General features: G+C 37.1%; 1 protein-coding gene across 1 annotated transcript in view; it reads left to right on the top strand.

Annotated features, from left to right (window-relative positions):
* LNPEP (leucyl and cystinyl aminopeptidase) overlaps window positions 1-21,685 on the top strand; it is a gene marked incomplete at its 3' end in the record, with an annotated part of 30,027 nt that extends 8,342 nt beyond the window's left edge. The window contains exons 3-17 of the mRNA XM_079548430.1: window positions 646-777; window positions 2,751-2,871; window positions 3,477-3,631; window positions 3,837-3,950; window positions 6,023-6,154; window positions 8,177-8,308; window positions 11,158-11,318; window positions 13,568-13,656; window positions 15,207-15,387; window positions 16,140-16,296; window positions 17,286-17,470; window positions 18,056-18,217; window positions 18,960-19,100; window positions 20,069-20,150; window positions 21,554-21,685. Coding sequence (XP_079404556.1) covers window positions 646-777; window positions 2,751-2,871; window positions 3,477-3,631; window positions 3,837-3,950; window positions 6,023-6,154; window positions 8,177-8,308; window positions 11,158-11,318; window positions 13,568-13,656; window positions 15,207-15,387; window positions 16,140-16,296; window positions 17,286-17,470; window positions 18,056-18,217; window positions 18,960-19,100; window positions 20,069-20,150; window positions 21,554-21,685 — 2,076 coding nt within the window. The remainder of the gene's footprint in view (window positions 1-645; window positions 778-2,750; window positions 2,872-3,476; window positions 3,632-3,836; window positions 3,951-6,022; window positions 6,155-8,176; window positions 8,309-11,157; window positions 11,319-13,567; window positions 13,657-15,206; window positions 15,388-16,139; window positions 16,297-17,285; window positions 17,471-18,055; window positions 18,218-18,959; window positions 19,101-20,068; window positions 20,151-21,553) is intronic.
* Window positions 21,686-22,479: the final 794 nt, after the last annotated feature.

Genomic DNA, 22,479 nt, shown 5'->3' with positions numbered 1-22,479 from the left:
CACATGAGTTTGAAATAATTCTGTCTAAAGCTAGAGGGCTTTTTTTTTTTTTTTTAATGTTGATTGTTTCTGGAAACAAAGGTACTTAGGAAGTTTCAGAAGGTGTTCTTCACTTTCTCAAATGAAATCTTCCAGTTTATGAGTGAGAAGGCTAAAGGTGAATCATTGTGTTTTATTTCTTTGTTTTTAATAATGAATGTGTCTACTTACCTAATTTTGAGGGGATTTGTAGGAAGAGACAAATATTTAATTCATGCAGAGCCTGTATTTTTAGCAGGCTATACTGAACAGTGTCTCCAGCCTAATGCTCTTGTGGATTAATACTAATCTTTCTGTTGAATTAGGAGCTTAAACTAGGGTCTTTGTGTGAACTAAATGAGATACAGGGTGTCTCCAGCAAGTTAGTCTGGTAATACTTCATATTAAAAGCTTATTGAGTAATTTGAGGGTATATAGGATTAAAGTGTTCAAGCTTCTCATGCTTTATTATACCATGAGAAGGTCATAGGCCTTTTCTGTTCCAATGAAACATAACTGAAATATAAATATATTCTGTAAGTTTGCTTATAAACTGTTCTTATTTACCTGAAAGTAATTCTTTTATTTATTTTATTTTTTTCTTTGTGTTAATATTTTTATTTGCAGAAAGCCACTACTCCTGTCACAAAGGGAATTGTTCAGGATGAATTTTTTGTGAGTTTGAAGATGAGCACCTACCTGGTAGCCTTTGTAGTTGCAGACTTGAAAAATATCAGTATGGAAACTAATGGGAGTCTGGTACGTTTATTCTGTTTTTAAGTCATCCTTCACCCTCTCCCTGTCCATCCAAATAAAATGATAACAGATGGAAAAATCAGTGAGCAAACACAAACTTTCCAAGATAAAGGGTGACTCTCTCCCTCTCCCATTTATTTATTTATTTGGTTTCATTGTGCTTATCAAAGGTGGTAGACAGTGACCATATGCTGCAGATTGAACTGATTTCTGGATTTATGTCAGATTGAGAAGACTTCTACAGCGTGGATCTCAACATAATAGCAGCAGATATTCAGAAAATGTAAAACTCCTTGAAGCTTTCTTAATCGGAACCTTTAGATGTTTTGTTTTAATGCTTGATCAATGATTGTATGCAATTCATGCATACAACTATGAGCTGGTCAGAGGATGAATAGGAACAGTACAGTTTCTAAAGGAAGACTGCATGCTGTTTGCTCTTTGTAGATATAGCCTAAGATCACTGAGCAGTTTCTACAGTGTGCAATTTAAGTAACTAAATAAAGAACATGATAGTTCTAGGAAATGTTCGTTAGTTACTCCAGGGGTTTCGTGTAAGCAATAATTTTCATGACTGTAGCAGGAACTGCCCATTTGTGGTCAAATGTTGGAAGTGTCAGTGCCTACTTAGTGCCGAGAAGGAGCAGCGTCACACAGGGAGCAGTACACTAGTGGGATAAGAAGCCCTTTTCAAAAGCAGTACTAAGAATTGTTAGCAGTACTAAGAAGTGTTACCAGTGTAGGCCAGTGAAGCAACGTCATGATACATATTTCTCTAATATACAGATGTAAAACATGCTATTCCGTAGGATTTCATTCTAGTTTGGACAAGTATTTCAAACTATATCTGAATAGGACAGACTTCATTTGATCTAGCTTGAAAAGTTTCTCTTTTTTTTCTTTTTCTTTTTTTTTTTTCCTTGTGACTTCTGTTCAGCTCTGTGGTTGAAATTTGTTTTGGCAAGTGTAGCCAGTTCTTTACTAGGGAGGAAGGAAGTTGGTCACTACACTCAATGTTTCATGTTTGCAGAGAGCCTGAAACAACTGTGTGTGGTATGCTTTCCTTTTTTCATAACAGATGTTAGATTATAAATATTTTATAAGTATTTTATGATAGGCAAAGTACATGGAGAGGAGAAAGAATGAATGATGTATTCTGACAGAGGGAGGGTGATTCTTCTCTGTGCTTATTTTTATTCTGACCAAGCAAGATTTAGCTAAGCTAAGGAAGTCTAGCAGAGCTTTAGAAGACACCAAGTCTAGCGGCATATAGTACTTACCAGCTTAATGAGGGAAAGCATAAAAATGATAATACCAGGTCAGGCCAGAGTGCAGCTGGTGAATTATTCTATTGGCAAGATTGGAGACTGTAAGAAGCAAAACTGCTCTTGACACCTTTTGTGCTTCTGTATGCAAGGGCATCCTAAACCAGGATTAATGTGTATCCTAATGAAAGTTTTTCATGTCACCTCGATATGAATGGGAGACAGTAACCAATCAATTTTTGTGAATGTTTTTTTGCACTAAATCGAAGATATTCAAACATGAGATATGGCATTGGATGAATTTTTTGCAATTATTATCTATGGAGAAAATTTATTGCAGATGATTCTGGTGTTTTCATACTGATAGCCTAACTTATAGATTCATTCAAGTATGCAAGAAGGATCAGTTAATAGAATAAAAGGGAAAATGGATCAATTTCTGTTTGTGCAGACTCTTCCTGAATATCTTCCTCAAAGGTGTTCAGCCTTGAACTGTTCTTGTATACACATAAGTCATTTGGATGGTCTGTATATTTTGACTAGTGAATAAACTCTAGCAAGGAAATCTGATCTGTAAGAACAGCTTTATAACCACTTATTGTAACCTGCAACTGTTGTATCTATTTCAGAAAGTTCTGACCTCTTGAATTTATGTGAGTTTCTTTATAGCTGTTCAGTTTCAAAATCTTTACTTTTGTCTGTTTGGTCTAGGTATCTGTCCATGCCATACTGCAGCATATAAACCAAGCAGAGTATGCTCTAAACACAACAGTGAAACTTCTAGAATTTTATGAAAAGTACTTTTTAATAGATTACCCTCTTGAAAAATTAGGTAAGTTCTTTTGAACTTTTTTAAGCGTAAAAAGAAACCCTAATCAATTCTGAAAAGTGAAGGGGAACATTAATTTCTCTGAAATGTCTTTATTTTTCCTTTTAAAAAAAGAGTATAAAATATCTCTGAAATAAAGTTGCTTTAAAATTATTTTAAAAATTCATAATATAGTTTACATTATTGAATTGCAAACATTAATTGAATTGCAAGCCAGAAAATATTTGTAATCTTTTGACACTGGGTTACTTACAGTTTTGTGTGACATGAAAGAAGTAGTTCACTGTAATGAGCTTTGATAGGAAAATGGAAAATTCTCAGTCTTTGAATCATGTTGCCTTCAGAAGTGTCAGCTGTGTTTCCTGTTTGCTTGTGTATCTATAGGCAGTGTCTGTGTAGTGCTTTAAGTTGTTTGTATAAAATACGGCTGAAGAAATGTGGCTAGAAATCCATAGAGCCTCTGGTCTTGAAATGCCAGCGCATGCTTGCACCGCAGAATTTAAATAATGAGGTTTTTTTATGGATTATGAAGTAGAATAGACAGACTTGAAATAGAGAGCTGCTTTAACTCTAGCTGTTTTCAACAGTTTCTTTCAAATCTTTTGCAGATCTTGTAGCAATTCCTGATTTTCAGTCTGGTGCAATGGAAAACTGGGGCTTGATCACCTTCCGAGAAACAACACTCTTGTTTGACAATAATGCTTCTTCTGCAAGGGATAAAAAGCTAATAACTGCAGTGATAGCTCATGAGCTTGCCCATCAGGTAAATTTCAGAGGTCATTATTTAGATGTGGTGAGATTTTGTAGTGGTATACAGTGGAGCTATACTTACAGAGTTGTTCATGCAAAAGTATTACTGATATTGTAAAGAAACTTTTGCCACAAAATGAAGTTGAGGATGGGTGGAGTGTCACTATACTCACTGGGTTTTGTTTCAGAAAAATAATTATGCTATTGATCTTTCATAGTGGTTTGGCAATCTAGTAACTATGGAGTGGTGGAATGATCTCTGGCTGAATGAAGGATTTGCCACTTTCATGGAGTACTTTGCAATGGAGGAGGTTTTTCCAGAATTACATTCAGTAAGTATTTTCTGTAACTACACTTACTACACCATCAGTAAGATCTATTTTTTTCGTGCTGACTATAAAGGTCTGATAATTTGAAGTTCACTTTGAGTACCACTTGTATCTCCAGTTTCACACTATATTTCATTATATTAGAATTGTTTTTTGTTTTTGTCTTTCTTTTTATTATGTGGGCCTTTTTTATTTTGATATTAGTGTGCCTGTGTTATATGTAGGTTAAAAATGTTCTGCAAAATGTCAGCTGTCAAAGGCAGTAGATGTATATATGTATCAAATACTAATTTACAGTCTTTATTCTGAAGGTATATTGTTGGCTGGTATTGTCATTCTCCATGGGCTTTGGCAGCTCTGGAGCTTGTGGTTACTAAGTATGCCCAGCATCAGTCCTGTCTTTCTATCATTATGGTAACTGCTTATGTCTGAATTAGTTTGGGATTCACAAATCAGAGGATCTGGTTTAAAAATATATTGTGGCCCCACCCAGTGGATTCAGATATCATTGCATTGCACCAATAGTACAGGGCACTGCTCCCAAAGGCGTTTCTCTTCACGCGCATGGCCGAAGGAGGAGGAATCTTTTTGGTGTAGTAACCTGATGATGATTTAGCAACTTGCTCAGGAACTGAGTGACATAATTTCTGAGGCTCTGGAAAGCATGAGGGAGTTATTATTTCCTCACCGAGGAGATGATAGAAGCTACATCACTAGAGCATTCCTGTCACTGAATGCAGGCAGAGAAATGAAGACTGATGGAACTACATCGAGGGGCCAGTGGAGAAACTCTTCATCCTGGGCAAGGGTATTTCAGAGGAGAGAAGATATTAGGGCTCCAGATTTCACTTCCAGGAGCACTTTTGTAATTTGCATTAGTCACAGGACTAAAAACCTGACTGGTACAGATTGTTTCCTGCTTGCAGGGTTGTGTCCTTGTCAGTATCCTGTAACTAGGTGTGAGTTCTGTGTACTTAATTCACCATTGTTAGTGCATTAAGAAGCTTAGGTTCCTGACTTGGTTCAGTAGATTTATGTTTTGGAACTCAGTGTTTAATTTTTTTTTTTTATTTGGCCTAGCTTGGTTGTTGTGTTTGATGACCACCAGAAGTATGTTTCCAAAGCCGTTCTGCTTTTGGGGCATGCAAGTATTGAAAGGAGGGCCAAAAAAGCCTAGGCTACTGTTTTAAGAAGATCCCATTTACTGTTGGAGTAGTTTTTTCTGAGAGGTGTCTGACAGGGTGCCTTCGCCCATGTTGTTCCACCACTTGGTGGTGCCAAAAAAGTGTTTTGTTGAACACAAAATTCACTCTAAATTCTCCACTCAAAGAGAATAGCTTTAAGTGTTCAACAATAATGGATATCTTGATTATCTCATTATACAAGTCTTTTCTATTTTTCCAGAAAGTCATTCAGATCCACTCCTTCTGTACAGAAACTGTACAGATAATTGTTTGGTGAAGTCACAAAGAAATGAAATGGATAAATATTAATGCAGTCAGCTTATTTGAAAGTAGTTTAAAAGTTAGCTTTTGGGGTTGTTCCATTATGCTAACAGTGTATTAAATTCAAATATCCTTCATCTAGAAGGAAGGAAGGAAGACTTTGGTACTAGGATCCTGTGGTAAGATGTTTACGTTACAGCGTCATTGTTATTTGTAATTTTGTTAGACTTCAGACTTTTAAACATTAAAATATTCTACAGAAATCATGTTTTTCTATTTTCTTTCCTGTAAATGAACTGAAAACATTGTTAAGCAAAATCTGAAATAGAGCACATAATTACTTGTTTATTAGGTACATTTGTTTTCAGTAGTGCTGTATATACATTACTGAGATGAGCGCTTAAGGGTCTGGATGATGATTAAATGGTGGAGGTAGATTCTACTGCTGAAATATGTCAGGAGAAGAGCAGATTTCATGAATGCAGATTCTGACAAATCGTTTATTGCCTCCACTGAAAGGCGAGCAGTGCTATATCAGACTGTGGGAAGACTGAGGCAAAGATGAGTTTTACTGTTGTACTTGTGTATGTTCCAGCTTCTCAGACACTAAAAAAAAAGTTCATCTTCTAGGATGAAGATTTCCTGAATCTAATATTCAAGGCTATGAAGAAGGATTCTTTGAATTCTTCACATCCAGTCTCTTCTGCTGTCCAGTCATCAGAGCAAATTGAAGAAATGTTTGATGCACTCTCTTACATCAAGGTAACATAAAAAATATGTAGAAATAATTAGAAAGTGATGTATTAGCTATTGTAAGCATGAATATAGGATTATGTGTAAGTAGACAGTACGGTACAGGCAGTCATTTGGGGCTACCTCTGGTACCTTTCAGTGATGTTTATGAGCAGCCAGCTTTTAATGAGGGGAAGAAAAAGAATGGTTTGTGCTTACTCAACACGCTTCTGGATGGTGCTTGTTTCAGTACAGAGTTATGAAGGTGTGAGAAGGGACCTAGTGGGTGAGACAAATGACCAGCTGCGCATATATCCTGTTTCTGATAGCAGGCTTTATAGAAAAGCGTGAGAAAAAGGCACTATGTTTTCTTTCTTATACAGCTTGCTTTTTTAAATCAGCATTTTAGGGACATGCAGAACTGGAGACTTGAATTTGTCGTACCCTGTTTTTCTTCAACTAGATTATATCCATTTCTAATTTGTAGTGAGAAATATGTGAGAAGTTTCTTCTTTTTCCTTTGCCCTTTCTCCCTTCTCCCTTTCCTTTTCCTTTTTTAAAAGCTTCACAGTGCCTTACTTGGAGAGAGCAAATACCTTTCTTTGTTGAATTTTTTACTTACTGTGTCTTAGATATCTTAGGTCCTATGTATTGTGTCCGTTATACTAGTATTTCAGGTGGAAAGCTTAATGTCTCTTTTGGATTAGCTGTTATTTCTTCAGCACCATGTATCTGTATGTGCTTGTACTTTTTTGTCTAGTAAGAAACCAGGGAATGCTACTGCTTACTGTAAGATAGTCTTTGTATTCCAGTGCTCTTGGCCTTGTGCCTTACTTTGCTAATGCTCTTGGCACTTGAACTTGGAAGACATTTGTAGTGTTATAGTTTGCAGCCTTATGGGTGTGGCTGTTACTGTGTTACACAAGATGCTTTGTTTTACTGTATTGCTGTCCTACAGTCTGACACAGATGTATTTTATTGTTTGAAGTAGAAATTGATGTGCAAAATTATTTCAGCCTGGATGTTTTAGAGATTATCAATAATGTGTCAGTGGGACAAGAGTCCAGCTACTACAGTAGCAGTCTTGGAACTGTTTGACAGCAATACAAAGAAGTAGAACTTAAGTATGGACTTTCGCTAGAGACAAAATAATGACCATGTTTTAGAACTGGTAGTGAGGGGTATTCCTACAGTTCAGTGAATAATTAGATCAACAGAGTTCAGACAACCTTCACATTCAGGCAAGATGTTACTTGAATTCCCAGACTAGAATTTAGAGTGTGAGAAAACTGTACATGTTCTCAAGAAAATCTGCCTTTTAATGTTTGTTGATCCTTACTCTAAAATGTACCAATAGTGCACCGTTACCTTTTCATGATGTATGGCTGCTAATTTACATTTAGCAGTCCAGTGTGCAAGTCCTCTGGTAATTATTATTATTAATGGTTGTGATGTGTCTAAAATAACAAAAACAACTTTACATCTAAAATTCCTGTCTACTCGGAAACTGGAACTGCTCAGCTGTCAGGGAGCTTTTGATACAGATGAAAATCATGCAGATGTCAAACACTGTCTTACAAGTACATTTCACTACCATGCAGAAGTACATGCACTACCATGCATTGATAATGAAGTATGTCAGCCTGCAGAGACTTGTCAATTAGAAAATGATATTTTGTAGATGGAATAAATTGGAGGGAAAAAGTAGTATTACTGTCCTGCTTTGTAACTGTATGTGGAGCCTTTGAGATACACAAAAATACTTATTTTTCCAAAGTAACTGGGAAAAAATTCAAATGATATTAGACATATTTGTGACTGTATTTGAAGTTTATGAAGTATTCGAAAATATTATTCCAAAGTAGCTGTGTGCTAAGATAATTATTCTGATGATAAAATAAATTTTGGGATTAAATGAAAAATAAAATTTGGGATAAAACTTGCCATTTTATGATTTTTTTTTGTGTGTGTGTGCTATGGATGAGCAATTGTGTGCCTATTTTTCAATGAGTTCTGTAACTGTAATTTACCTTTTTTTTTTCCTCTCCAAAGGGAGCTTCACTTCTGATGATGCTGAAGCATTATCTCACTAAAGATGTTTTTCAAGCTGGCGTTGAGATATATTTGCATAATCACAAGTATGGATCTGCCCAGAGTGATGACTTGTGGGACAGCATGAATGAGGTACTCATCTTTATTACTATGCTTTTGTATTTTGTTTTTCACTTCTCAGATTGCGCTGTGCATTTTGGGTTATATACTTGTTTATGAAAGAGATAAGACAATATGCTGCAAATAAATACTCTTGCTTATCATAGTTCTGTCTGGTGGTGCTTCTGGTTGAGGCTTTGTCCAAAGGCACTCCCCTGCTCACTGCTGGGCTGGGATGCTGGGCCCAGCAATGAGCTGTGAGTGACACATGAGGAATTCCCACTGCAAGTTTTGCTTGTGCTTACACAGTTCAGCTCCTTCATGCCTCACAGCACGTTGTGGGTTAGAGCCGCTGTCTGCAGAGACCTTCCTTGTTCACTTCCCAGAAGCACAGAGGGAAGCTGTGCTCCCACACAGTCTAAAACCAGATCAAGAGATGCAGCACACTCCGGTCGTATAAATACAGAAAGTGCTGTATCTTTTAGAACTCCATTTACTAGTATCCCAAAGAGGTGCTGTAAGTGGGTATGCACTGCCATATCCATCCTACAGAAAACTCAGCGTTGTGTGTGTGTGTGTGTGTGTGTGTGTGTGTATACTCTCTCTAGAGATACACTGTTAGTGTATTATAGCCAGACTAAAATTAGTCAAATGTAGGACAAAACTTTTCTTTCATAAAGGATCTGAATCCTAAGTCTGTCTGTAAATATTTGCTTCTTGGAGTGCTCTGTCCTTGTGTAACTTTGTGTCAATGGCATTGTCTGTTTCTGCAATCAGAGCTGGGGCTGTAGGAAAGCAGGATTGTTGGGTAGCCAAGTTCTGCCACTCTGGAACTGGAGGGCAGGAAGGTGGCTATGCCTGGCAAGGGAGAGAGGGCCTGACAAAGGAGAGAAAATGCTGATTCACAGCAGCAAAAGAAGGGATCCCAGCAGGAGCAAGTTGCTGGATATCTTGGCTTCAAGATGCTCAGTTACAGGAAGAGAACAGAGCTCCTTGTTACACATGGTGGAGCTCTGGAACACACGTAGAGAGTACTCTGTGAGGTGGGCAATAGTGCATGGAGTGACCCCAACAGATGCTTTGCATCTGATCTGCATGAGGCAGAGCTTCACTGCTTTTCCAGCACGGAAGAGGGGCCATTCTCAAGATGTTAGATTTCTCTCTTAGTCTGTATCTGTGCCTCCAACAATAACTCAATTTTAGTCTTTGTTTTGTTATAGCCTGCTGTTTGTCTTTGGGGCAACTTTAGCTTTTCTGTGAACTCAGCAGGCCTCACTCTTCAGCCTGTTGAAACTCAGTCATCATCTTTAAGAGTCAAAACTAATTATTAACATGCTGGGATTGCTTTATCTGCCTCTATTAATATTGTTAAGTAAATTGCCTCCAACCACCTTAGTTACATCTCACCTTAGAACTGGAGTGTGTATTCCTTACTTAAATGACAAACAATGTCATTTAAAACAAATTGTATCTGGGGCTTACTTAATAGTTACCAAGTTCATACTGCTAGCTTTATCTGCCAGAAGGTGCCTTCCTGTGATGTGGGGTTTTTTTTTACAATTTTTTTTTTCTGTAAGTATGTGTTAATACTGTTAATTTTGTGTTTTGACTTAGCCTGCGTATCATGTGCACTCACTTATGTGTCTCTTTTTGGAAGGCTCAGTGTTTAGCTTGACTAGTCCAGTATTGCAGTGAGTTTGTTTACAGCTGGGCCTTTTATGTGTTGCTTCCCTGAGAAGTACCATCTTTGAATTTACTGAAATGTACTATCTCTGTATTCATTTCCATTGTTATGGTGTTCTGTTTCTCTGCATATTTTTCTTTTTGCACCTTGAATTGTGATTTTCTCTTCCTTTTTTAAATAGTCTTTCAGATTCTCTCCCATTTGTACTCAGACAGTTGGATAACAGTAAGATCTAGACATTCTAGACCTCACATTGCTTTCACAGACGGGCTGAGGTTGAAAGGGAGTTCTGGGTCCACTACTCCTCCCCCCGCTCTAGCAGGGGCACCTAGAGCAGGTTGCCCAGGACCATGTCTAGGTGGCTTTTGGAGATCTCCAAGGAGAAGACTCAACCGCCTCTCTGGGCAACCTCTGCCAGTGCTGTGCCACCTACATAGTGCAGAAGTGCTGCTTGGTGTTCAGAGGAAAGAAAGCTCCTGTGTGCCAGTTTATACCCACTGCCTTCTGTCCTTACTCTGCGCCCCACGCAAAAGAGCCTGGCTTTGTCCTCTTTACACTCTCCCTTCAAGTATTTATTGTCCTCGAGGCTCCTCCTCAGCCTCCTCTTTTCTGGCTTATAACAAGAAAATGCTGAATGTTGGTGTGAATAAACAACTTGAATCCATAAGGTGAGCAGTAAGATACTGATGAGGGTACCCAGACAAAGAGACAACAAGAATTGGTGGAAGGTGTGTGATGCTTCCACAATGACGCATTAATTTTCTTCCTCTTAGCTACACTTAAAATGTACTGTTGTGAGTTAGAGGTCGTATTGCATTTTTTGGGTTGGACGATCATCTTTGCTAATATCAGTTACAGTGTCAGGGCAAGTGGGGGCAGCAAGTAAGGTCTGGGGGTCTTCCATAACTTTCCTTTCTGAAATGTTCTTGTCCCTATTTTCTCAGCATACCAGTTTTTCTATCTGAAGATTCCAATTTCTCTTTTCATTACTGTTTAGGATTTATTCTACTTCAGAAAATAAAATCATCTTTTCTTCTAGATTGTTGCTTGTGAAATATACACACTCAGTGTCAAAGCACTATAGAGTAGTGCATCTTGGCAAGTTAAACAGAGAGGTTTGGAAACTTGTATTCCTGTTTTGCCATGTTCTTGTTACATTTTTTTGGTTTTTTTTTGTTGGTTTTTTTTTTTTTTTCAGATCACCAATGGAACACTAGATGTAAAAAAGTTAATGAAAACTTGGATTCTGCATAAAGGATTTCCTTTAGTGACTGTTAACCGAAAAGGAAAGGTCATCTCATTACATCAGGAAAAATTTTCATATCGTGTAGAACCAGATAATTGGACATCAGACACGAGGTAATTACCTTCTTACTACTTTCTATCCATTAAAATCTATTTGCAGATATCTTTCGTCTTGTGTTACCTTTCTTATTTGTGTTTTTGGGCTCTATGTTTTTACTACTCGAGAAAGTAGAATCACAGAATGGTTTGGGTTGGAAGGGACCTTTCGAACACCTAGTTCCAACCCCCTGCTATAGGCAGGGACATTTCCCTGCTCAAAGCCCCCATCCAGCCTGGCTTTGGGCACCTCCTTGAAGGGGACATCCGCGACCTCCCTGGGCAACCTCTTCCAGTGTCTCAGTACCCTCATAGTAAAGAATAGTTTCCTAATATCTAGTCTAAATCTGCCCTCTTCTAGATAGAGCCATTTCCCCTTGTCCTGTCACTGTATACTCTTATAAAAAGTCCATGCTCAGCTTTCCTGTAGGCCTCCTTCAGGTACTGGAGGGGCCATTCTAAGGTTGCCCTTAAGCCTTCTCTTCTGCAGGCTGAAGAGCTCCAACTCTCTCAGCTTGTCCTCATAGCCCTGTGATCATCTTTGAGGCACTCCTCTGGACTTTTTCCAGCAGCTTGAGTCCTTGTGTTGAGGGTCTGTCAATGGTTTAGATTTGGCCCTGTTCTGTCACAGGGTAGAGGGGTGAGGGAAAAAGGGTAGAGAGGTGGGCCCCAAAACAAAACAGCTGCAGCAGTCTGAGGAGAAACAAACTAATTTACTAAATAAGATACCGAAATGCAAGATAACTCACTATAATACAATATAATACTATATAGTTAAAATTGGAGCTAATAAATAAAATTGAATGAGAGAAAGTGTGTTTAAAAAAAAAAACTGAAAAGCCTTATACTAATACGGAGACAGGGCATGCAGTTGGGACGAGCAGCAGAGAGGAGAGACTGGCAGTTGAAAAGGGAAAAGTGGACATCAGGTGATCTTGCCAGGGGTTATATCTCCTGTCTGAACACAAAGTCCTCTGGGGTATGTAGTTCTTCTCTTCTGGGACAGATGCCCAGAACTGCAGCATTGACTCTTTTAGCTCTGTACACTACATGATGTTGTGATGTGGAATACTGATAACGGTAACCCATTCCCGCTTCCACTCTCTATATTTCTTTGTGTGCCGAAGTCCAGGAGCTCCTTGTTGATCCAAGGAGGCCTTCTGGCATTCTTACAATAATAATAACATAATAATAACAGTAATACAATTATTGATGAGATAATAAGATAATTTAGCACGGAGTGTACGTCTGATATCTTAACTGGAAAAGTAATTGATGATCTGTGCCTATTTCTACCTAAGCAATTGTTAATATTCTGTGGGCTTCCTTTGCAAAAATGTCTTACATTGTGAAACTTACCTGTATTTTGTAACAAAGTAAAATATCATAAGCTAGAATCCTTTTAGAGATTTTGGTGATTTTATGCAGTTATGTGAAGTCTTAATACGAAGTGAATCCTTTGCATCTTCTTCCACAATCAAACCCATGGAAAGAATTTGTCTCTTCAGATGCTGAAAGTTACAGGGCTGTGTTTTGTTTTTTTGGAGAGGATGAAGGAAAACAGTTTATGGTTGGAAGGGAAGGATTGTTAGGCTTAATTGTCATTCTGCATCTGGCAGATATCAGTTTGTGAAGTGCATGGAAGGTTTTTGATGAGTGCTCCTTGCGAGTCATTCATGGAAGGGCCCCCGTCAAACTAGAATGTGTATCTACAATTTGTTTTGCCTCACTTAAAGTTACATTTTCTCTAAATAAACAAGTCCCAGTCATCTTTATGAAGCAAGTTAGCATTTATTCATCCAGGTTGCAGTTCACTTGGGTCAGTACTGGTGCTGTGCAGTCAGTTATGGTTTCTATTACCATGATTTGAAACCTGAGTCTTGCATTTGAATCAACCTGAATTGTTTTGTCGGGTTTTTGTTGTTTGTTTTTAATGAAACAGGAAAACACTAGACTGAATTGAAAATAGTACTGGTTGAATTTCTGATACAGCTGAAGATTTTCTGTCCACATTACTTTGGGCAAGGTACTTAGCATGCTGGAGTTAAGAAATAAGTAGTAGGAAATCTCAACATGATAGGAGTAACAATTTTTTTTAAAAGCTGTATGTGTTTTTTTCTATCATATTCAGATTATATGAATGTTATTTATACTTTATGCAACATGCAGTGTAATTTTAATGTATTAAATGCTTAAATTAAAAACCAAAACACAGTAACCTTCAAGACAAATAATAAATTGTATGCAACATATGCTTCTCTTTGTAGTTATCTCTGGGATATTCCTCTCACCTACACGACTAACAGGTGCAACTTTACCCATTGCATTAATGCATATTTACTGGACCAGAAATCAGGTATGACTCAAAACTTTGGAAGCCATTTTAATTTAAGTATTACAGATTATTTATTGGCCTTTCTGAGCATAGGATGCAAAGATGAAGACCCATAGAGTACAAAATAATTGCAGAGACCCAGATTAAAGCACGGTGAGTTCTGTCGTCAAAGTATGTTATTAAAGAACTGAAAACAACATGGACAGAAACACAGGTCTGGAATTTGTTGAATCTTGTTCTCTTCTTATCCTAATGCATGCCCAAACTGTCTTGAGCTGCTTATCCTTGAGGGAACGAACACAATTAGAGTTGCTCTGCCAGTGTATTGAAATCTGAAGGAGTTACTTTCAGCTCAAATATTATTTACTTTGTTTCTTGTTACAAGAATATATTCCATCTGGAACAGATTGTTTTTGAGAAAGCTTTTGTAAAACTTGAAACTATGATCTTTTCAGATAAGTACTCTGCTTTTGCTGTATTAGCTACTTTGAACCTTAAATTTCATGTCATTGTGTTGTTGTTTTAATTCAGTCCTGCTTTTCTCCATACCACGTGAATATTTGCTTACAGTATCATGTAGTATTTTGCTAAAATCACTTCATATATCTCCCTCTTTGTTCCACTGACATCAATAATTTTTTGCATTTTAAGTGACTCTTCCTCACTGTTTTACATCATCTCAGTGAAGAAATGTTTTTTCTTGATTAAATTTTTCATACATTGTATTTACCTTGCAATTACATTTAATTCATAAATCTATCTCCTGCCTCTACTATTTAAAATAAAAATGTAGAAAATAAAAATCAGATATGTAGAGCTGATCTTTGATGTTTGCTGTTTACTGTATTTTACAAATTTCCAGCCCTCAGAGGTGACTTCAGAAATGTTATAAAAACTGGAAATAAGTATGTTGTTAGTGTCATTCTGATGTTGCCTTTACAAAGCCCTCAATTATTCCTAAACTTTTTAATTTGACCTGGATGTTTAGAAAGAGTCCTTGTGAATTATCAGAATGGAAAAACAAAGTTGTTCAATTGAATGTGAATCTTATTATAATTAATAACATAAGTAGCCTGATTTCAAATGTCCCTGTTGGTGATCTCATCTTCATCATACTGTAGAAATTTGGATGTGTAGGATATAAGAGAAGGAGAGGCATCTAAAAGAGTTTGGAGTAAAATGTTTATTAAGTTTGAAGGACATTGCATTTGCTCTGCAGATTGAGAACTTGGACAATAATTACAGAATTAATTGAATTACAGAACTTTTTTTCCCATTTCCCCTAAGTTTTCCTTTTTTGTGTCTAGTTGACTTTGAAACTAGATTGTGTCCTTTCATCCACCTTAATGTCATCCCTAATTGTCAGTGTTTTTGTGTAATGTGTCACTGGTAATTATGTATGAGAGATTGGGACTGGGTTATTAGAAAGGAGTGCTGGCAGCAAATCTCTTTTAACTAGTAAGGGCTGCAGATGCCAATGGAGACTTCACTGTTTTTTTTTTAACATTTGAATTTGAAAGAACAAATGCTATGTCTTAGTGTCTGCTGCTAACTGGTTGTCTGTCCATTAGCTACCATTGAACTTCCAGAAGAGGTGGAATGGATAAAATTCAATGTAGACATGAATGGTTATTACATAGTAAATTATGATGAAGACTGGGAAACACTGATTGATCTGTTGAAAAAAAACCACACTTCTTTAAGCGCTAAAGACAGAGCCAATTTGATCAACAATATTTTCAGCCTTGCAAGGTAAGACTTTCGTATTGGAAAACATAATTAATACGAATTTTAGGTTTTTCCAAGTCGAATCAGATCTGGGTTGTGGTGATGGCTGCTTTAAAGAAGTTTTTATTCAGTCTCCATTAGCTTCTTAAAACTGTATACTGTTCACTATTTTTTTTTAATTATTTTTTCATTGATTCTTCCATATTGGTTTGAGATGTCATCTCTCTGTTTTTCATTGTTTCTTTCTTTCTTAGAGCAGTATCCATTTATTTGCATCCCAGAGGCACATGATTGCTTCCGTTACTGGAAGACATTATTTTCTTTAGTTGTCTGCTAGTCTGCTGTTTGTTTGTTTTTTTTCTGTATTCTGTCAATAAATACTTCTCCATAGACAAGCAATGGGTTTGCCTTTCAAGTTTTTATTTGAAAGCTGATCTGCTCTTTCACTGCTGGCACTACTTGTAGTGAGGCTGAATGATCTAGAAGACCTCTTGGATAACACTTTCCTTTAGTTGAGTACCCTCATTTATGATAAATATTTTTGGATGTCATTTTTATACCTTTCTACCTATTTCAGTTTATGTTAATTGAAGACGTTAATGTAAAGTTAGTGTCACTATCTTCTTGCTGATGTTGTAATACAAAAACGTTTACATCTAAAGCATTACTCTCTCTATTCACCTGTTACTGTGTTAGTGTAATGCAGGTTATTGTAACTTGGCCAGTACAGATGTTATCACTTAAACCACTTCAATGTTCTGTTCATTGACCGGCAGTCTAGGAAGAGAGTCTCTGAAAAAGGCCTTTGAGCTGATTGATTACCTTGAGGAGGAGAGCAGCTCTGCACCTCTCACTCAAGCTTTGTTTCAGCTGGGTCTTATTTTCAGCCTTCTAGAGAAAAGGGGAGAACAACAATTGGCAGCACGTGTCATGGTATGTCCTAGTTTTCTGCTAATTGTAGTTCGAAATAATAATTTTTTGTAATGTTTATAGTTAAATTAGAGTTGACTGTTGAATTCACTAGCCTCATCAAGCTAAACTGGGATTTGTTCTCAGTCTTAGCAACTTCTGTGAGGTAGCAGTGACCTACTGCAGTGCTAAATTTTCTGTTGTGACTTTTTCCCCCCCCCCAGTTTTTTGTAGGTCTGGTAAGGTAGTGGAATCTGGGAAATTATAACAGGTTATGAAGGTTAAGATAGTGCAGAACCTGTGACAATTTCTAGTACAGAAAGGCTATTTCCACAATTGTTGTATCTGGACATCACAGATCAAATTGATATAGAAGCTTCAGGGGGGAAAAAGGTAATGCTATTTTCTGAAAAAATACAAATGAGCAAATGGTCATCATTCCCTCATTCCAGCCGAGAGATAGTTAGCATAATGCAGTGCTACACACATAGCAGTAAAATGAAGATGGTAGGTTCAGTTCTTGTTATCTCGTTATCTGCTCTGAAAAACAACCCATGGTGTCTATTATTATGATAATAATTTACATTTGGATATCTCAGCTGATGAGGCATTTGGTGGAGCACCTAGCTAACAGTGCAAAACTAGGAACAGAAGAGGTTCATGCTATAGGTAAAGCTTTGTTGTTTGTGCTAAACTAAGGAGCTCTTCTGTCACTTGATGGAGTTAAAAGCAGTTAAACATACAGAAGCTGTAATTAGTTGAGATCACAATGTGGCTATGAGTTTGAACTGTAGTAGCTTGAGGAATAGACTTCAATTTGCATATTTAACATTAGATGTAGACTGGACTGTGTATGAGATCTATGTCATATCTAAAGTATTTGAGAAAAACCACTATGCTTAACCTCCACAGTTGTAAAACTTTTTTTTCTTTTTCTTTTTTTTTAACTGATTTGGTTTGTGGAAAATCCTTTGGTAAGAATTAGCTGTTGCTAATGATTTTTCCTCCTTTAGAACAGAATAGAACGCCTGCTTGGCAATAAAATTGATCAACAGCGCTGGACAGATGATGGGACATTATCTGAACGAGAACTCCGGTCAATGCTGCTAACTTTTGCGTGCACCCATGATATAAGAAACTGTAGAAAAAATGCATCTGAGATCTTTGATAAGTGGATGAAATCAAATGGAACAATGAGGTACTGAAGCCATTCGGCTTTCACTGCTTTATCTACCTCTTCTTGTTACCCTGCCATTTGAGGGCACTTCATTCTGTCATTCACTGTTGCTTGTCCAAAATTAGTTGCGCTTTTAACATGAGGGAGCAAACTGTGCTAGATTTCAACATTTTGTCTGAAGTCTTACTGAGGATAACTGCAAAACCATACACAGATTGCATCCATGTGTTTCTTAAGCTGCATACTCATACTTCACTAGCAGTGTGAAGTGTACCTTTTTGTCTTGCAGAACTCATTCTACTCTGGGTTTTTGTGCATTTTGTGCCATAGAAAATGACTCTGATTTTTGTGCCATTTGCTGTGTTATCATATGGCTTATTCCAAGTGAGTTAAAGTAGTAGAATGGCATGAATTCTTGTGTCCAGCAAGCATACGAGTGCTATGGAAATAAACTGCAGAAATGAGAGGGATCTCTTTCAAGCTAATCTTTTCATTTTGTAACTTTTCTTCCTTCTTTTCTCAGATGAGCATTTTTGTCCTCCCTCTTTTTTTTTTTTTTTTTTTTTTTTGTTTGTTTGCTTGTTTTGTTTTGTTTTTTCCCTGTAGTCTTCCTAGTGACCTTATGAAAACCATATTTATAACTGGAGCCAAAACTAATGATGGCTGGGAATTCCTCCTAAAGATGTACTCCTCTTCAGTTCCTGAAGCAGAGAAAAGCAAAATGATTGAAGCTTTGGCCAACACAGAAGATGTCAGAAAGATGATGTGGTATGAAATAGACAGTAAATTCTGTGTTGTGTAAATTAAGTGATAGAATCTTTTCTTTTTTTTCATTAAAAAAAATTGTACGTATTAAATAAAATCTAGCTAGATGTTTTCTACAGGATTCTGTAAAAAGAAGAATATACTATTATTCACTTCAAAATAATTTATATGATGGAGTAGGTCGAGGTGAAATACGTACAAAGGAAACAATTGAACTCAAAAGCTTCGTAGCAGTAGTAAAGGAACTTCAGGTTTTTGTGGTAATGGTAACATAAATGGCAGATTGTTCTATTAAATCTTATTAACCAAGGCAATAACTTTTGGGGTCTTTTTGTTCTTTCTCTGGCCTTACACCATGCTCCCATACCTCTTTAAAGTTTAAATCTCATTATTATGTGAGGGACACGCTAAACATGTCCTGGTAGGTGACTCCAGTTACAACTTTTCTCTTTTAACTTATCAGTGAATTATCTTTTATTTTACGAGTTGTGAAAATTTGCTTCACCTCAACACCAGTGAAAACTCAGGTACTTGGATTAGAGCAGAGGTCATTCAGTTCCTGAGAACTCAAGTGAAATGAATACGATGCATATAGAATGTAGCGTCACTATGCTCCAGATGCTAGAAATTGCTTGTTATTTTTTCGGTTACATAATCTTGTCCTTCTAATTCACAAGTATCTGGAGAACCATGTGAAAATACAAGATTTCTTTTCCTGCCCCTTTTCATATACTTTGTATTTTAGGTTAATGCAGAACAGCCTTGAAGGAGAAGTCATCAGGACACAGGAGCTTTCACATATCATAGCAACTATTAGCCACAGTTTGCCTGGACACTTGCTGGCCTGGGACTTTGTCAAAGAGAACTGGGAAAAACTTACACGGAAGTAAGGCTTTTGATGTAGCTGAAATGCACAGTCCCGTTGGCAAGAGGATGGCTCTTATTATGTCCCAGTGAATAAGCAGTTTGCTTCATATAAGAATATCTATATTGAAATTTTAATTCCTGCTTTAAAATCTGATTTTACAAAAATACTTGGAAAATGTGTCTTTTTATCTCACTAGTAGTTGATGGGACTTTGGAGACACCTAGAACCTGTTAGTTATTCTAGACGGTCTTGATTTGAATTTCTGTTAAAAGCATACCTTCTGTGATGGTTATGTAGGATACCTGTTATGTGATGGTTATGTAGGATGATTATGTGAAAGACCTTCAGAAGTAGATCCAGGGAATTAATTCATCTTTTATTTATTCCGTCTTGCTACGGTAATCTCAAAACCAAAAAACACCACTTGTTTTAGAAATGTATGTTCTCCATAACTGACCTTAAGGAGTACCCAGCTGGAGAGCTGGTCTGCAAATCTTCCATAAGCTGACAGTTACATGGAAAATTGTATTTCTGTGTTCTAGCTGTGATCTGTAACATTTTTGTGTTGCTAAAAAGACTCATTCCAGATGAAAATTCATGCTTTAGCAAGCAGGATTAATTAATAGTCAGTATTACAAAACTACTTGATTCAAAATTAGTTCTGGAGGTGAACTTAATTGTTTTTGAATGCGTACCACAAATACTGATGATGCTGTTCAATGTCTTCAGCTTTTACTGTTCATAGAAGCTTGAAAAATTTCCATGGCTTTGAAGTTTCAATTTTTAGAGACTTTAAATGTCCTGAGGATTATATTTGTAAGACCCTGTATCTGTTTTTAAAAAAAGTAGGTATGTAAACTTGAATTTAATTCTCTGTAGTGATTTCTAGTGAAACAAACAAACTAAAAAGAATAAGAAGTTCGTGTGCATACACAGAAACTGTATGATAAAGTGGCTTCTCATTTTTTTTCTTCTTTGTATTTCAGGTTTCATCTAGGCTCATACACTATCCAGAATATCATTAGCTCATCAACTTCCCAGTTTGCAACAAAGGTGCATCTACTTGAGGTTGGTGATTTAATTAAACAGAAAATAATATTTTTTAGTGCCAGTGCTGTCTTTGGTTATTTGGAGGATGGGGAAAGCATGTGTTATTTACTGTGATGAAGTCCCTTTACAAGGATATACAGCTATTTCTATCCCCATGTCATACATAAGAAATGTATACAGAAACATGCTGAACATTTTGAATTTTGGCAGAGTTGGCATACAGTCAAGTACAGCTATCTGTTTATATTGCTTTGGTTTCCTGTTGGTTTGAATGCTCTGTCTCCCAAAATAGTGATTAAAAAATTTATCATAGAATCATTTGGGTTAGAAGGGACCTTTGAGGGCCATCTAGTTCAGCTCCCCTGCAATGAACAGGGACACCACAGCTGGATCAGGCTGTCCAGGGCTTTAACCAGCCTCCCCTTGAAAGTCTCCTGGGACTGGGCATCCAGCACAACACTGGGCAGCCTGTTCCAGTGTCTCACCGCTTTCACTGTAAGAGGCTTTTTCCTTATATCCTAAACTAAATCTACCCTCCCTGAGTTTGAAGCCATTTGCCCTTGCTCTGTTGCCACAGGCCCTGCTAACAAGTCCCCTTCTTTCCTGTAGCTTCCCTTTAGACACTGAAAGGCCGCTATCAGATCACAGCCTTCTCTTCTCTAGACTGAACAGCCCCAGCTCTTTCAGACTGTCCTGACAGGAGAGGCTTTGGTCTAGACCTTGTGAATAGTCTGTGCTTTTCTTTTCTGTGGAATGTGTTCAGAGCCATAAGGATTGCTTTACATTGTTTTAACTGTCAGCAATCCCGAAGAGCTGTTTTGGATGTTCAGTATCCAGTTAATGTTCATTAGAAATCTCCAAGACAGGGTTCCCTAACAGTGTCCTGAAGTTCATGTGTTAAAAGTAGTTTAAGGTTTATGCTAATGTTTTCGTTCAGAAAATTGGACAGAGATAGCTGCTTGTGATTTGACCTGTCATATTTCAAGTGTAACCATTGATAGGTGTAATATTGAATGGAGGTGGGAGGTCATTCCAGAGGACTGAAGTGAGTCTCTCAAAACAAATAGTTATTTTTTAGAAAACAAAACATTTTTCTAGGACTTTGAGTGCTTTGTGATGGCTCAGTATTTAATGTAATGAGTGAATATCTGTTTATTGGTAAACTAATTTACTGAAACCAGACAGCAGCCCTACCATGGGAGGTGGTTGGATCTAGATGGTCTTTAAAGATCCTGCCAACTCAATCCATTCTGTGATTACTGCAGTTCCCGTAAAATGTGTTTGTCTTACATTTTGGGAAGCCAGCTCTGAGAATTTGGCTTGATACAAATTCTGACACATGCATGTAGCCTTTGCTTCTGAACCTATTTGTTTGGCCAGCATTGATTTTAATTAAGATTTTCTTTTCTCTTGTTATGCAGGTGAAAACATTTTTTGAGTCAAAATCAGAAGAGAGCTCTAAACTGCGTTGTGTAAAAGAGGCAATTGACACAATTCAGCTTAATATCCAGTGGATGGAGACGAACTTAGCAAAGCTACAGGAATGGCTGTAGCACACAAAATGTTATAGTGTGCCAGCCATTAGAAATCTGTGGACATTTGCTCCGTTTCTTTTGCAAAAGCCAGGATGAAACCAGGCATCGCTGCAACATTGTTTGCACTATTAGAGAGTCTAGAAAGCTCAGGGCGTGTCTCACATAAAATTTGATTTCCCTTGAAGCATTTATGTGCAGGATTAAGTATTTATTCTGAAACTGTTTTCATCTGTAGACCAAACATTTCCATGAGTGATAATACATAATTTTTATATTTGAAACTTACACCCTTAATTTGGAGTCATGTTCCAGTTTCTCATCAGTGGAAATTAATAATTTTTTTAAAATGTAAAAATGCAGATAGTTCCACAGAAATTAAAGAACCTGTTTGGCAACAGAACCATACTTAAGATACCTATTAGTGGACTGAACCATAACTGATGTTGCTGTATTATCTGTGAGCAGCTGCACAAAACTACCATTGAAAGTGGCTGCAGGCTAGTTCATCTGTTAAAGTGACTACTGATTTCTCCACCTTTGACTGTTTGATTTCATTACTTGTTTCATAGGTTCTGCAATTAGTCAGTATGTGCCAGCCACTTCATTTGGATAAGTTTATACCTTTTTTTTCCCTTGCTTGTTACCTCCTATATTGCAGGACAAATTGTGTACACTGTTTCTTGTTTTAACATCTAGAAATCTTCTCATTTAGATTTTAATGGTTTCTTCTTACACTGTTGTGAAAAACCTTGTGAGACAAATCTGCAAATTCTTTAAAAGAAGGGGATCTAAAAGCAGAGATGTACCACATT

This window comes from Tetrao urogallus (assembly GCF_951394365.1).
Source record: "Tetrao urogallus genome assembly, chromosome: Z".
NCBI lineage: Eukaryota > Metazoa > Chordata > Aves > Galliformes > Phasianidae > Tetrao > Tetrao urogallus.
Note: the sequence above shows the minus strand (reverse complement) of the source record. Positions and strands in the feature narration are given on the sequence as shown.